Source organism: Onychostoma macrolepis, chromosome 07 (genome assembly GCF_012432095.1).
Source record: "Onychostoma macrolepis isolate SWU-2019 chromosome 07, ASM1243209v1, whole genome shotgun sequence".
Taxonomy (NCBI): Eukaryota; Metazoa; Chordata; class Actinopteri; order Cypriniformes; family Cyprinidae; genus Onychostoma; species Onychostoma macrolepis.
Genome location: NC_081161.1, coordinates 41,910,452 through 41,926,186, shown reverse-complemented (window position 1 = coordinate 41,926,186; position 15,735 = coordinate 41,910,452). Strand labels below are relative to the sequence as shown.

The window sequence follows — 15,735 nt, the reverse complement described above, 5'->3', positions numbered from 1 at the left end:
ATCAAAAAAGAAGAATATGAAATAAGATCTTGCATAGAGAAAATAAATGTCCTTTAATTTTTTTTTATTGTGACATTCTCGTTACCACACTACAAAAAACTCACATTCTCATTATTATTATGGACATAACGCTTTTTATTTATTTCCTCTATTATATTATATATTAATTTAATTACATTTATTATTATTATGTTTTATATTAATTCTATTTATTAAGTTTAAAATTAATATTTTAAAAAGTGTGAGGTTAGTAAGACTTAAAAAAAGAAAACAATTTTTTTTACTTTTATTCAGCTAGGACATTAAAGGGTTAGTTCGCCCATTTAAGACATGAAGTTGTATGCAATCCTTACCAGCACTATAGTGCATACACACTGACCCACCCTTTAGTCACCTCCCTGGTCAGAGTTCTGGCCGCTGGAAGTTTTTCAAGATAGTACTCCCGGTTAGTTTCCGGGGCCTCAAAACTGTGCGTTTTTACGTGAAAAAAGTATTTGCGTTTCAAAGCTTGAATAATTTACATCACAAAAAACACGCCTGACAAAATTCATACCTCAGTTTTAATCGGCACTATTTTCTTTCCATTTCTATCAATCTGCGCTGCTGTCAACGTCAACAGTGCGCACGTTCAGATCAGCTGTTGATAGCGCGACTCGCTGACAACATGTCTGACTACGAAACTTCTGATGACGAAACCAATTTTAGCACAATGTCAAACGGAACAGATGATGATGAAAGTAATTTTCAGCTTGTTTACCGTACTATTTAGACATTGGATCATAAAGTTAGTAAATAGAGCTTACCCGTGGTACTGGTACAGCAAAACTCTTTAAAATCATTTTTTTTCTTTTTCCTCCTTGGTTGGGGATGTAATCGTCTTCGCTGAAGTGAGCACTGCACACACGGAAATCCTTGATTCTCGATATTTTAGCTCCCGCAGAGTAGCCGATGGCAACCAGCCAAAGCTGTCTCGTAGCTATATCCGAAACTGGAAAACGGTGATCCCGGCACATTCTTGTGGTCACAGCCTGGGAATTTACAAGTTCGCACCATTGTTCATTTTCTACTTTTTCTTTTTCTACTAAAGCAAATACTTTTTTCACGTAAAAACGCACAGTTTTGAGGCCCCGGAAACTAACCGGGAGTACTATCTTGAAAAACTTCCAGCGGCCAGAACTCTGACCAGGGAGGTGACTAAAGGGTGGGTCAGTGTGTATGCACTATAGAGCTGGTAAGGATTGCATACAACTTCATGTCTTAAATGGGCGAACTAACCCTTTAAATTACAATTTAATGTCAAAAGTGATTTTTTTATTTCATATAGGGGTGTTCGATATGATGATTTGTGATCGTGGACGATAAAAATGTCTCCACGATGTCTCCGAAATATCATAGTATTGGGCTACAGCGCACATTCTATCAGCTGCAGTTCTGGCGCCTCCATCTCAATATACTGTACATCGCCACATACATTCACATCAGTGTTAACTCAGCGGTAGAGTTACTCTCACGGGACACTGCACTTATTCGCAATCACAAATGTACATTATTCGGATCTGCTTTAAAGCCTTGCCGATTAAATGTTTTATTCACACGCTGGTCTGACGTGCGCTTTTTCTGAGCCCGTACACCTGAAGCGCGTGCACTAAAATCCTGTCAAACAGCGCCTGATCGCTGAACTAAGTTATCTTTTGCACTAATACTGTCAAAACACACAAGGTTTATGTATAGACTCCGTTGGTTATGTCTAAAATGAAAGTAAACAGCTGAGAGAAAACGGATGCGTGCCTCTGTATAGATGGGTGCAGTATTGAACATGCTGCCAACTGTCATCAAAGGGATAGTTCACCCTAAAATTTTATTTGTGTCATTATTTATCTCACATGTTGTCCCAAACCTGTATTAATTTATTTCTTGTGCTGAACACAAAAGAAGATATTTTGAAGAATGTGGGTAACCAAAAACAATTGCTGGTCCATATTGACTTAGTAATTTTTTTACTCAATGTTTATGGAATAAGTCACTGGGGACCAGCAACTGTTTGGTTTTCTACGTTCCTCAAAATAGCATTTATGTTCAGCAGAAGAAACTCGTTCAGGTTTAAAGAAACTTTTGAGTGATTAATGATGGTATAAATATAAAACACTTTTTATTTTGGGGTTAATTATTCCTTTAAAGTTAATAAAACACCAAAACACAAAGAGAAAAATCACTGAAAAAACGTTAATACAGTTGATTAAATAGGAATCAATCTATATAGCGTTTTATTTTTATATTTGTTGATTCAATTTCTTGAATCCTCCTTGCTAAATACACCTATTGTACCTGAAAATAAAACACTGTTTTATTTGTATATTATGTGTATTTGTAATGTGTATCTTTTGTTCTCATTTTTTAATAACAAAGATAAAATAATGATAAAGATTTTTATCTTCGCCCACTTTGGCCTAAATATCTGCCATTCTTTTTTAATATTTACCTTGAAAAGCTTTGTCTTTATAATAGGGAAATTAGTTTGGCTGTAATGCTCAGACAACTTGCAAAATAGTAAAACCAACATGAAAAAGAATCGTGATAAAATCGTGAATCGTGATTGTTCAAAAAAAATATTGAGATATGATATTTTTTCCATATCGCCCACTCCTAATTTCATATAAACTTTATATTCATCATAAGTCCTGAAAAAAACGGTCATGGTTTCCATAAAAATACGAAGCAGCACAACTGGTTTCGATAATGATAATAAGAAATGTTTCTTCAGCAGCAAATCAGCATATTAGAATGATTTCTGAAGGATCACGTGACACTGAAGACTGGAGCAATGATGCTGAAAATTCAGCTTTGCATCACAGAAATAAATTGCATTTTACAATAAATAAAATTTTTAATGTTTTAAAACAGACTTAATTTTCCTCATGTAAAATACAATTTCTTCCTGTTTATCTTTTGATTTTGAGTCGAAATGTGACATTGACGTGTTCGTGAGATTCACCCGACCGCACTTTGAATGTGTGCTGGTTATTTGACTTTGTGGTTGTGAGCATTCCAGGCCCACCCGTGGGAGAGAGGCTGTGTTTGTTTGAGAAAGAGTTTCCCTGACTTTGGTCCCGTTACGATCATTCCATCCTTCAAACTTCCTTTGAATGGCTGTGTTAAATGCCATCAATCAAACGGCTGAAAGACAAATGGCACTCCATTATCACAAGCTGTCAATTGCCTGATTGGTTAGAATGCAGGTTTTGTACGTCATCTGATTGGCCTTGGCCAAGGCTCGTGATCTTCGTTATGTTCTGCCCAACCTTATTGATAAACTTCACTGATTGACTCTTCAGTTAATGGACAACTTGTTGACCAGCCTGACTCATCGCTCTTTAGGCTGACTCTGTGGAAAATGAGCTCATCGTTATTATAAATGTTCTACCCACATGTGGCGAGGACGTTTTTGACACCTAAAGTGAGACTGACAGCGAGCAGATGTGAGGCTTTCGACGGCTGTGCAGATGAGCTGAAGATCAGCTGGGTGTTTAACGAGCCCCGTCTGACATCTGTCTGTGACGCACACGGTTCTCCCTCCACGGGTCATCTATAGGCGAGGAAATACGATTTTGGATGGCTGTGCAGCGTCTTTAGTTAAGTCACCTTCATTCCTATAGCGCTTCATACAATACAGATTAGGTCAAAGCAGCTTCACTGTGATAAACAGGAAAACAACAGAATCAATTATGGAGACAGTTCAGATTCTGCCATCAAAGAGCTCTAAAAAGACTGTAGTTTTATTATTTAGCACAAGCTAGTTTTAATGTTGGTTCAGTTCAGATCAATTCTGAAATCATTTCAATTCAGCGATAAGCAGCTCTACAAAAGACAGCAATGATGTTCATTGTTCAACTCGAGTCAGTTCAGTGTTGATTCGAATCATTTCAATAACAGTGTCGATGTTACAAGATGTGATTCAGATGTAAAGCAGCTCTACAGAAGACGAAACCGCCATCATCATGCTTAATTCAGTTTAAGTTGTGTTCTCATTTCTATGGTGTCAGTGCAGTCATATTTTTGATAAGTTCTCATTAATTAATATACGTATATTTAGGGTCCTATGAAATCCGTTTTATTTTTCAGTTTTTTAGATTCCATTTTAATGGTTAAATCAAATTTTAGTAACTGAAAAACATGCGTAATTAATTGAAATCATGAATTTTGTACAATTTATTTAATATTTAACAAAAATGAAATTTTTGCCCCAATTTTCATTTTATTTTCCCCAAATTCTTAATTTTTCTGGATTGATGACATTTTAATAATCCAAAACTATGTCTAATCAATTAATTTCATAAAACTTTAACAATTTAATAATTTATTAAAATAGGGCCCAATGAAATGCTTTATTCAGAAAGTCTGTTGTAATTTTTCTGCATTTATGATTTTAATGCACAGTGGTTAATCAAATGAAGGCATAAAACATTTACAGTTTAGTTAATCTTTTAAACTGTAAATGAAAGTTTAACAATGAAGTGAACTGAAGTGACTCCCAGTGCATCTCTGAAAATGAAGTTCATGTGGAGTTTCCTTATGTAGTGAGACGGCAGATGCTGTAAATCCCACAAGTGGCTTGTGAGTTTGAGTTTGCTTATTCACACAGAGACACACAGAACATTCAATCTTTCAATACCAATCTTACTGTACTTTAATATTTGCAGACACTAGTTCCTTTGATTGATTGTACAGTCCTGCATCTGATTTATTCATCCAAAATTCGCCAAATGCCATGAAATTTTGTTATACTGTAAATTCCACACTTTATGACTGGATTAAGTGATTCTGTCCACATTTTTTGCATCATGAAAATCATATTTATAGTTACAGTTACCAGTTTTTTTTTTTTTGTTGCTGCAGTGCATTCATAGGATTGCCTTCTCTATGAATAATACATCTGATGCTAATGTTGATTTTGTCTAAATGTGTGAGTTCAGTATGTTTTGGAACAATGCCCTTCAGACCAGCGAGGAGTCTAATTCTACTAACTTCTATTTAGTAAGCTTGTTTAAACAATGTTGAAGTTGGAGAGAACCAAAACAAGATCTTCCTGCCTGTTAATGTCATTTCAGACGGTTTTTACGGCTCGATCGTTCCTCAGAGTGTAGCCATATGTAACTGTACTTTGTTTAACCCGGTTCATGTGGGGTTTGCCTGTACATGTTGTGATGAAAGCGTGTGTTTTACAGCCTCTGTGGGCAACTTCCTGTCAGCACTCCCATGTTCTCCTCCTCCTCCACCCGCCCGGGGCTCTATGCACATCTCCCTCACCTCCATCCATGTGCATTTTCCACTCTTTTCTCCAGTGAAAGCCTCCGTTGTGCTGCATGGATGAAGCGTCAGTCCAGACTCTCCCGCTTGACTGATCGCTGTCATCGGGTTTGATGCTGACTTGCTCGTTTTTCAGGCCTTGGCAACAAGAGATAAATTATTCTCACATTTCACATCTTTGTGCCCTTGAAGCCACAAGGGGCGTCACAGTCAGATGGAGGGGAAGGAAGGCTAACGTACAGTATATGCGAGATCCTCAGAAGGGCGCATGATGAATGATCCTGGGTTTTCTGTCAGAGAAAACACATCAGCTTCCTCTTGGAGCACATCATCTGAAATTTTGTTTAAAATCTTGATGGAATAGTCCACCCAAAATTATGGCGTTATTTACTGTACAGCAGCAGTTCAAAGTAATTAAAAAACACCACAAAATTGCTCCATATGACTTAAATTTTTGTCTGTTCCTCACACAGAGCTATCATGTGACTTTAGAAGACTTGAAATATAGATTCAAATGGACTATTTTGTTTCTAATTTTATAGTGCATTAAGATTATTTTATTTTATTTTTTTTAGAAATGTGGCTCTATCACTACTACAGATTCAAATTCAAATTCAAATCAGATCCATTTCAAATCTTTCGAACTAACTGTCCATACTGTCATTTTGCTAGTAAAGCTGATGAAATACGAGCTGTTTGTTCAGGTACTATAGTCAATATCTGGTATATCTACATCATATATGTGACCCTGGACCACAAAACCAGTCTTAAGTGTCAATTTTTCGAAATTGAGATTTATACATCATCTGAAAGCTGAATAAATAAGTTTTCCATTGATGTATGGTTTGTTAGGATCGGACAATATTTGGCCGAGATTCAACTATTTGAAAATCTGGAATCTGAGGGTGCGCAAAAATCCAAATATTGAGAAAATCGCCTTTAAAGTTGTCCAAATGAAGTTCTTAGCAATGCATATTAATAATCAAAAATGAAGTTTTTATATATTTACAGTAGGAAATTTACAAAATATCTTCATGGAATATGATCTTTACTTAATATACTAATGATTTTTGGCAAAAAAAAAAAAAAAAAAATATATATATAGTAAACGTAAATAAAAGAAATCACTAAATATTTTAATAGGGATGGACAATATTGGATTTTTGCCAATTTCCGATATGCCGATATTTTTCAACTCATTTTGGCCAATAGCCGATGCCGATACTGATATATTTCCTTTTGTTAGGAAACAACACCAAGTCTCCCCTGTGCAGAAATTATAAGCAAATTATTTTTAATTTTGGTTAGTTTTTAACAAGAACTTATTTGTTTGAATTAAATAAACAACAATGAAGTTCTTTATAATGACAGTACATTAAAGATTTGAAAATAACTATAAATAACCTATATTCAATCGCAATTGCAATTTTTTTTCAGAAATATGCAGTGGTAACCTTAACATTTTATTTTAAGATTTAACGTTTGTAAATGGTCTAAAGCAAGAGTTGTAAAAAGTCTGAAAATCTTTTAGAGTTCATTTGTTAAAAAATTACACATTAATGAATAAATCAGTATATATAAAATTATTTAATTTGTGACCTGTGTTTTTTTGTTCATGTAAGCTATAGCTTATGAACTTTAAATCAAAACATACTCATGATTTTATAGCATCAATTACTGCTTTTTTTAATCAGAAACACAGTGTAAATATTATTTGTGTATTTTGCTTTCATTTTATAAGCGAGCATTAGGACCCAGGGGAGGCTGCCACTGCTGCCGCTGCACGTGCCATTATTGTTGACACATAACGAACGCGTCATTCTGTACATGAATTCTCAGTTTAAATGCAGAGATCCAAAAAAGTCAATCTAATCATCATTCAGGCAAAACTTTGCTTCAAGAATGAGCCACACTGCTGACATGATCTAATCGCTAGCACACCCTGAGCACATGTGAGTTAATGTATTCCTCTTATCGGCAAGACAAATCAGAATAATTTTTCACATCGTGCAGATGCCGATATTTATATTTAAAGCGATTCCTATATTGGTCCGATAATATCGTGCATCACTATATATATATATATATATATATATATATATATATATATATATATATATATATATATATATATATTGCATGATAAACTTTACATGACAATAAATTATAAAATAATTAAAATATATTTTTATTACTTCTCTATTTTTATTTTATCTTTATTTTGATTTATTCATTGAAAAACATGCTTTAAAGAAACATGACTTTCTTTTTTAATATCTTACTGGACAGTTCTGAGCATTCAGAACATTATTTCACAGATTGCCTAGCTCCAAAGTTACAAATGGTATCCAGATAAAGGCTTTCTTATGTGCCGTCATTGATTGTTCCACCTCATGTGTTTTCTCGTAGACTGGCCTGGTTCAGACTGCAGAGGAAAGACTGTTCATCGAGCCAGTGGGCCAGGCCGCGGATTCCTTCTCTGGCTGGGAACACCGAGTGATCCGGGAAAAGCATTCTTCATCGGATGGACCTGCTACTGCTGAAGACAGCGGCCCGAAATTCTGCCAAACCATCCAAGGTGAGACGATCTCTGTGCTGAAATGTGGTGGGCTTAACCATGTCAAGTGTGGCAAGCCCATTGATTTAGAGGTCACTTTAGTTCGGTTCAGAGCTCTTCAGGATTTAATTGTGTCAAATTATGGGTGCAAGTGGGAAAAGTGGTCAATTTATGCAGTCAGTTTTATATGCTGTGGAGTAACTGCCCTGCTTAACCTCTATTTCATCCAGAGATTTTTAGATATCCTACAATCATAAACAAAACCCATCCATGTGGGCATCTGCCAAATGTGGGTGGCTTCTACCAAGTGACAGATAAAAAGTGTGCCAAAATACTTTTTATTTAGTGTTTTTAGATTGGACACGCAACCATAAAATGAAGCTTATGCAAAACATTTTAGAAGTCGATTGCTTTTGCTTCTAACTATAATATGTTTAGTCGCATCTTATGATTCGCATTTGCTCTCGTTGACCCTTTCGGACAAAACCTGTGAACCTCTTTTGGGTCACGACCCAGCAGTTGCGAACTGCTGCGCTCTAGGAGTCTGTTATCATAATCTCACGCTCAGATTCTCACGTGTCCCCCATCTTCCTCTTTCCTCCAGGACCGCTTAAGATTCAAGAGTTGTCAAGTCCGTAAGTTAAGTGTTTCATAGCAGTGTTTATGACTCTGTGTAACTCTTTGATGTCTTCATCCTCTTAACAGCGCTGAAAGATGGAGGGAGAGAGAAAGCTCAGCTGTTTTGTTCTTTAATGCCTTTATCACGCTAGTAAACGGTGGTAAACTCCTGTTGGAGCGTGCTGCTTTGCTGTTGAAATACTACCAGAAAGAAAGCAAGAATTCTGTTGGCCTGCTCACGTACATTAATAATGCCGTGCATATTTTCCAGCCCCTTGAGCCTTTCTTCGCCAGGATTATGGATTTTTCTTGCCGAAAGGAATTCGCTTATTTGAAAGCGGCCTCGGAGACTCTGAACGCCTCCAGCGCCTGCAGGTTTTCATATTCCGGGACAGGAAGTTTTGTCTAAGCATATTGCATTATTGGATTTGTAGTTTACCCTTTGAAATGAAGATGCAATTATCCAAAAATCCCGGTTTGTGTATCCATGTGTGTGGATATATACAATCCTACGGGCCAACCAAAACAATTTATGGTATTTCCAGTTGTACGCTACCCTAGTTTGTGGCTGATTGCAGACTCTGAGTCCCCTTGAACCCTTTGCTCCTTGTTTGAGTTCACTTTTTTTTTTTTCTTTTGACTTTGTGCACTATGAATATTACATAACCCGAAGATGAGAAGACCACCGGCACGCTTGACAAGTAGATTTTTTCCATATGCCAGTATCTGGGAATTTAAGTAACCCAAACCACTACTCAAAGAGGGGAAAAAAGCAGGAATTGAAAACAAAAGAAAGGTTGGTGGGTATAGAGTTTGTGTGTTTCAGGCATGCGGTCAAACTCCAGCGATCTTGTCTTTGCCGTAAAAAAGCTCCAGGTGCATTAGCGATTCTGTTTCCCCCAGCACCTGGTGTCTGCGAGTCAGTCAGTCAGTCAGGCGAAGGACCAATAGGCGAAAAAAGTGCCAGATTTGGGGGGAAAATTCTTTCCTCTGCGCTCACGTCTGTCGGAGGCCTTTCAGACTCCTGCCAGAGTCTTCTCTCTTATTTCCCACCAGTGTTAGGGAAGCTGCTTCGAAACCTAAGCTTGCCAAGCTACAAGCTGCTCATAATTATAGTAGTTCAAATACAATCAGGCTGCCCTTTTGATAAAGTAGTCTGTTCCACGAACGGTGTGATTTTCAGTAAAATACGCTCTTATAGTGGTCTGCATCGAGTTGATTTTATTCTTATTTGAGCAGGATTGAGGTTTGACATTGCAAAGTATTTTATCCGGTTTTTCTTCTTTAGTTAAAGTAGAATGGTGAATAAAGTGGTTGAAAATCGTCAATATTATGAGTGTCTGATAATATTGTGGATGAATGATAAGGTAAGATTGATCAGTAATGTGTAAAAACATAATGTGCTGAACTACCGTTCAAAAGTACTTTACCCCAGTAAACTCCTAATTACTGCTTATTAATAGTTAGTATGGTAATTATTAAGTTCAGGTATGGGGTAGGATTAAATGATGTAGAATATGGTCATGCAGAATATGTGCTTTATAAGTACTAATAAACAGCCAATATCCTAGTAATGTTAATAGTCAGAACTGGTTCCTAAACTAAAGTTTTTGCTTCACGTTTTTGTTATTTCAGGATTCTTTATTAAATAGAAAGTTTAAAAGAACAGCATTTATTTGAAAGATAAATATTTTCCAACCTTATAAATGTCTTTACTGTCCTTTTTTATGAATTCAATGCATCCTTGTTGAATAAAAGTATTAATTTCTTTCAAAAGCCTACTGACACCACACTTTTGAATCATAATGTATATATTGTATGAAGGGAGTTTCAGTTAAACTATTCAAATAAATTGACTGCTTAAATGAATCAGACTTTCCAATACTATTTTTGAGTGATGGAGAGAGAGACATTTTTGTTTCTCATTAGTGTGTTGTGTAATGTGACACAAAAAATATATTTTTTTTTCTGAAAGAGAAAAAATAGCATGTTGTGTCACTGCACTGCTGCTTCTTGGGAAAAAAAAACTTTTCTAGTTGTTACTAGTATTTTGAAAACAGAAGTGCTGTAATGCAACTAAAAATTTACTTAAGCTAGTCACATCCTAATGTTAGTCTCTCCCGAATATTACAGTCCTCCACTAGGGCTGCAACTAACGATTATTTTAATAATCGATTAATCTGTCGATTATTTTTTCGATTAATCGATGAATCGGATAAAAAAAAGAAAAGCATTCATTTCCAACCCTTTATTCAAAAACAGAACTAAAATCTTTAGAAAGTGCACAAACATGTTGCTCCTTGAACATCCCTGAGCTGTTATAATAATAATAAAATAAAATAAAAATGGACTAACACAAAAAACATACACATGTATGCTTTACATCTGCCAAATATATAGACTTTTTGGGGAGTGCAAAAAATTAAATAATTTAACAACACTGCGTCGTTAGCGTTGGTACTGTATCAGACACCTGCACTTAACATTATATGAAAATCAAGCTCAAATGGAGTTAATAATGTTTTTGACCAGAGAATGACGGAGATGGAGTGTTTTGTCTGTCATTAGAACGGCTGTAACTGTTATCTGAAGCAGCAAGTGCATTATGCTTTCATCAACTTTTACAGGTTATATAACTTTGATTGTAGCTATATGAGCGCTTAGTTTTTTCTTGTTGTTTAATACACTTGGCCAAAATCTCAAATTAAGCGTTTATGCACATAATGCACAGGATATTTAAAACGTATATAGACAGCAAATAACTAATTCTTCTCCACTCTTCAAACACACAAAAACATTATCCTTTACTGACATAGTGTTTGAGTAAAGAAAACGCTGTACTATTCAAACACCAATTATTTATTCACCCTTGCATTGCGAAAAAGCAGAGATCTCATCTTCTCCAGGCTGTGCGCGGCGCGTCAATCTGAACGGAGGCGGGGTGAAGTTACGAGGTCTCGCTGAGAGCTCGATGATCCAATGGCGTTACGAAGTTTTACTGACAAGTTATTTTAATGCTTATCATTGGTTTACTACTTTTAAAACTCTCTGATTTAAAATAATAAAAACGAATTATAAGCGACTCAAGTTTGGATAATTTTTCACAGCACCTGACTGGGCTAGGGTATGGCAACTGCCATACTCTGCCATACGCAAACGCCGCCCCTGCTCCCACACCTTGGATGACTTGGGTCGCACGGATTTCTCTGCCTCCGCCATGTATCTTTCCTCTACCTCCGCTCGTTTTTTTTTTTGTTTTTTTTTATTTATGAGGCGCCAAACTCTGCTAGCATCCGTGCGCGAGAGAGACCGAGTGTGTTCACTCCGCTCCGCGCTCAACTAAAGTTTTTTTTTTTTAAATAATCAAACGTCTCCGCGTCGCGCGACACAACGAATCGATTATGAAATTCGTTGCCAACGCTTTTAGTAATCGATTTTTATCGATTTAATCGATTCGTTGTTGCAGCCCTATCCTCCACCATCTCTTCCTGTTGAAAAGCTCAAAACAGTTGAGTGAGAAAAGTTGAGCATTGCTTCCCCCCTATAACTCCACCCCAAAAACCAAACCAAACCATCCCTAGAGGAGGATACTTGCCGAGACAGACCTTAAATCCATTAAACTCCAAGTGCCCCTCTCGGGCACGCACACACACACACACACACACACGTATGCTGTCTGGATGCGTAAGACAGATCAGGTTGCACGGTGGTGGCGGCAGGAGTGCGGAAAAGCTGCCGGTTTTCCTCAATGCTTCCTGCTCCGTCCCACTGAAATATGATTCTGGCAAAACGCACTTCTAATCGGCCTGTGTAATCTGCGGAGCCATGCGTCCCTTGATCCGTTCTGCCCACGCCGGCATGCCAGGAAGCTCAGGTTCGGCACAAACAGACGCCTCGCTTCATTCTTCATGTCGGTAGGTTCCTGTCGTGAGTGGGGTTGAAGAGGATCAAGTATCCATATTGAGAGGAGGGAACGCCGGTCTGGGAGCAGACACAAAGACCGATCTGAGCCGAGAGGAAACAACGTGTGAAATTCACAGGGCTGATCCAAGAAGAGCGCTTGATTGATGCGTACGGCACATTCACACTGAACTCTGGGAGTGGGATGACTGGGAGGGGCTGCTTCGTGACTAGTTTGGTGTCTGGAGAGAACAGAATCTACCCAAAACGATAATGACTGATTGTTATTAAGGCGGTGCGTTTAACCAAAGCAGTGTATTTGTTAGAGGGAGAAGAACACAATGGTAAAAGCTCTTGGATCAGCTCTTGCACTTTTGCTTAGCCAGATTGGTGGTGTAATTGTAGACTAATACTAAAACTACTAAAAATTGAGCACTTTAATGAACACAAATAAAAATTAGAAGTGCTGTCTTGGCAACTAACTGAAAATAAGTTAAAACTGGAGTACTAAAATTAGTAAAATTATAATAAAAAATAAATAAATTAAAGCCAAATAGAAGTATTAAAACACATGAAAAAAAGTCAAAAGTAAATTTCTAAAACGTAATTAATATTTAAAAATATAAAATAAATCATAATTCAAAATAATAACAATAGACTATAAATAATACTAAAATATCACCGAGTCAGATGCATCACCCCATATTTAATGCATAGAGAGTTAATATAAGCACACTTCACATGCTCTAACCACAAGGTCACTTGTTCTTTAACTACTCACCTTTTAAGGTAATAGTGCACACAAAAAGTAAATCATATGAACATTTACTCTTATGTATTTTCTTTCTTCTTTGAAACGTGAAATGAGATGGTAGACAGAACCTCAGAGGTTCTGTTTTAAAGATGAACAAAATGGATGGCTCTAAAATTCAAACCCTATTCTACTTTTGTGTCCCACAGAGAGACAGCAGATTGTTAAAGGGCTCGTTCACACAGAATGCATCTAAAAATGCGAGGTGCAGTACTCAGGAATGGTTTTTAAGAATGCGCAGCGCAGTGCGCGAGGGTCTTGAGACGTGATGCAATAACAGTGCCTCCTCTGCTATGTTGCTTTCAAATAAATAGTTGCCATGCCAACTTGCTGCTGATAACAAAAGCTTGCAACACTAACCCCGCCTCCGGGGTCTCTGATTGGCCCACTGTTTTGGAACATTGATAAGCTGCGTTGCGTGTAAAAGTTGAAATTCTTTTAACTTGACACGGCGTATTAATAATGCGGCACGAGTTGCCGCAGAAGACGCAAGCGCAATGGTCATACATGTCTGTCTAATGTGTTTACATAGAAAAACAATGGAAAAGTAGCACATTGCAATGGAAAAACGCATTCTGTGTGAACAGCCCCTAAGAATGACATGAGGGTAAGTAAATGATGATAGAATAAGGACAAAATTTATTCATCTAACAGTCCAGTTTCAGCATCAATTCAAGGGTATTTTTAATTCTTGAACCTAAAACTCTAGTCATTGATCATCTTACTTTGTTTTATGAACTGTTCACTTCAAGTTCTGCTCAACACAACATTGAACCTGAATTGTTGGGGTCACATTCAGGTCACTGATGACTAATTCAGACATTAATTCTTTATTCTTTTGCAAAATATTAATCAAGAAGAAGAGCTATAAAAGTAGCCTAGGTAGCATGGGCTATAGTCAAATTAGGCGCTAAGAGAAAATATATATGATTAGTTTATATATATATATATATATTAAGATTGTTTTCCTCTTATAGCAAGTACACAGTAATTGTCTCCTCTGGAGTTTTTGAAGAAATCTTAACAAAGTCTCAATCTATGCTCAGATTTGCAAATACCAAAGCCATTTTAGGAGAAACGCCTGAGTCATAGTGGATACTTAAACAACTCCATGGAGAACGCTGTTAAGTCTAATGAGCTGAGAAGAGCAACCGCTGAGCAAAAATGTTTTGTTTTTTTAAAGACCATCATCTTTCAGCTTCTCTGCTATACAGAAAAGCATTTTACTTCTACCTATTTGATGGCCCTCACACAGCATGTAAGAATGAACACACACACACACACACACACACACACACAGACAGATTGAGCAGGTGTGGGTATGTGGTTTATGTTTCCCCTTCAGCACGGGAGTATTATTTATAGCCAACCACATCGTTTTCACCATTACGGCCCCTCTCAAAGCTTCAGGGGCCTGACTGAGAGATTTATCTGCAGTTCTACATGAATATTAATTGAATTTGGAAGGGACACATCAGCGTCATGACCTGAAGTCAGGTTAAATGTTGTGGCCAGTTGAAGTGAGCCATTATAAACCAAAGCCAAAAGTAGCAATGACTCGATTGACTTTTATCAAGACTAATGAATAACAAGATGATGTTATTAACAGATGGGACTGTTGAAGGAATAGTTCAGACAAAAGTCTGAGTTTACTCATCCTCATGTTGTTCCAAACATGTATAAAGCCTTTTTAGTGGAATCTAGTGGAATGTTTGATCTCCTTTGCATTCATGTGTTCTAATATTGTGTTTGAAATTTTGTACTATTATTTTTTTGTTTAGTTTTGTTTCTTTCTAATAGAAAGCTGTAATATGTACACTAATGTTTAAATGTTTAAGGTCAGTAAAATTTTTAGAAAACGTTTTTGAAAGAAGTCGCTTGTGCTCACCAAAAATGCATTTATTTGATGAAAAATACAGTTCACGAGTTCGTGTTTAGTGGTAAACAGATTTGGCTTGATGTCTGCAATGGAGGGCTCAGAGAGACTATTCTACTCGAGCTCCGATAGCCCCCCTATAGACAGAAAGATAATAAATAAATATGCATAAAAGGAGGAGATGGGGAGGAGGAGGGATGCCGAAAGAACTAACGACGGAAGTGGTAAGAGGCTGTCTTTTATACTTGGATATTAATCGGAAGATTAGATGGGCGTACTCCTCCTGAAATTACATGAATAACTTCTCTAAAAACAGTAATACTGTCAAATATTATTACAATTTAAAGTAATTGTTTTCTATGTGAGTATATTTTAAAATGTAATTTATTCCTTTGATGCAAAGCTGAATTTTCAGCTTCATTACTCCAGTCTTCAGTGTCACATGATCCTTCAGAAATCATGCTAATATGTTGATTTGCTACTCAATAAACATTAATCATAATCAATTTGGAAAGCAGTTGTGCTGCTTCATTAAAGACATTTGCAATGTTAAAATAGATTTCTATTTTTCTTTTTTTTTTAAATGTTATAGAATAAAAAGAAATCTATTGTAACATTGCAAATGTATTTAATGTTACTTTTGATTCATTTTATGCATTCTTGCTCAAT

General features: G+C 36.6%; 1 protein-coding gene across 3 annotated transcripts in view; it reads left to right on the top strand.

The window, feature by feature from the left end:
• The window catches only part of adamts17 (ADAM metallopeptidase with thrombospondin type 1 motif, 17), a 131,482-nt gene that overhangs the window by 3,159 nt on the left and 112,588 nt on the right, over window positions 1-15,735 (top strand). For all 3 annotated transcript variants that reach the window (XM_058780662.1, XM_058780659.1, XM_058780661.1), the window contains exon 3: window positions 7,714-7,882. In XM_058780662.1, coding sequence (XP_058636645.1) covers window positions 7,714-7,882 — 169 coding nt within the window. The remainder of the gene's footprint in view (window positions 1-7,713; window positions 7,883-15,735) is intronic.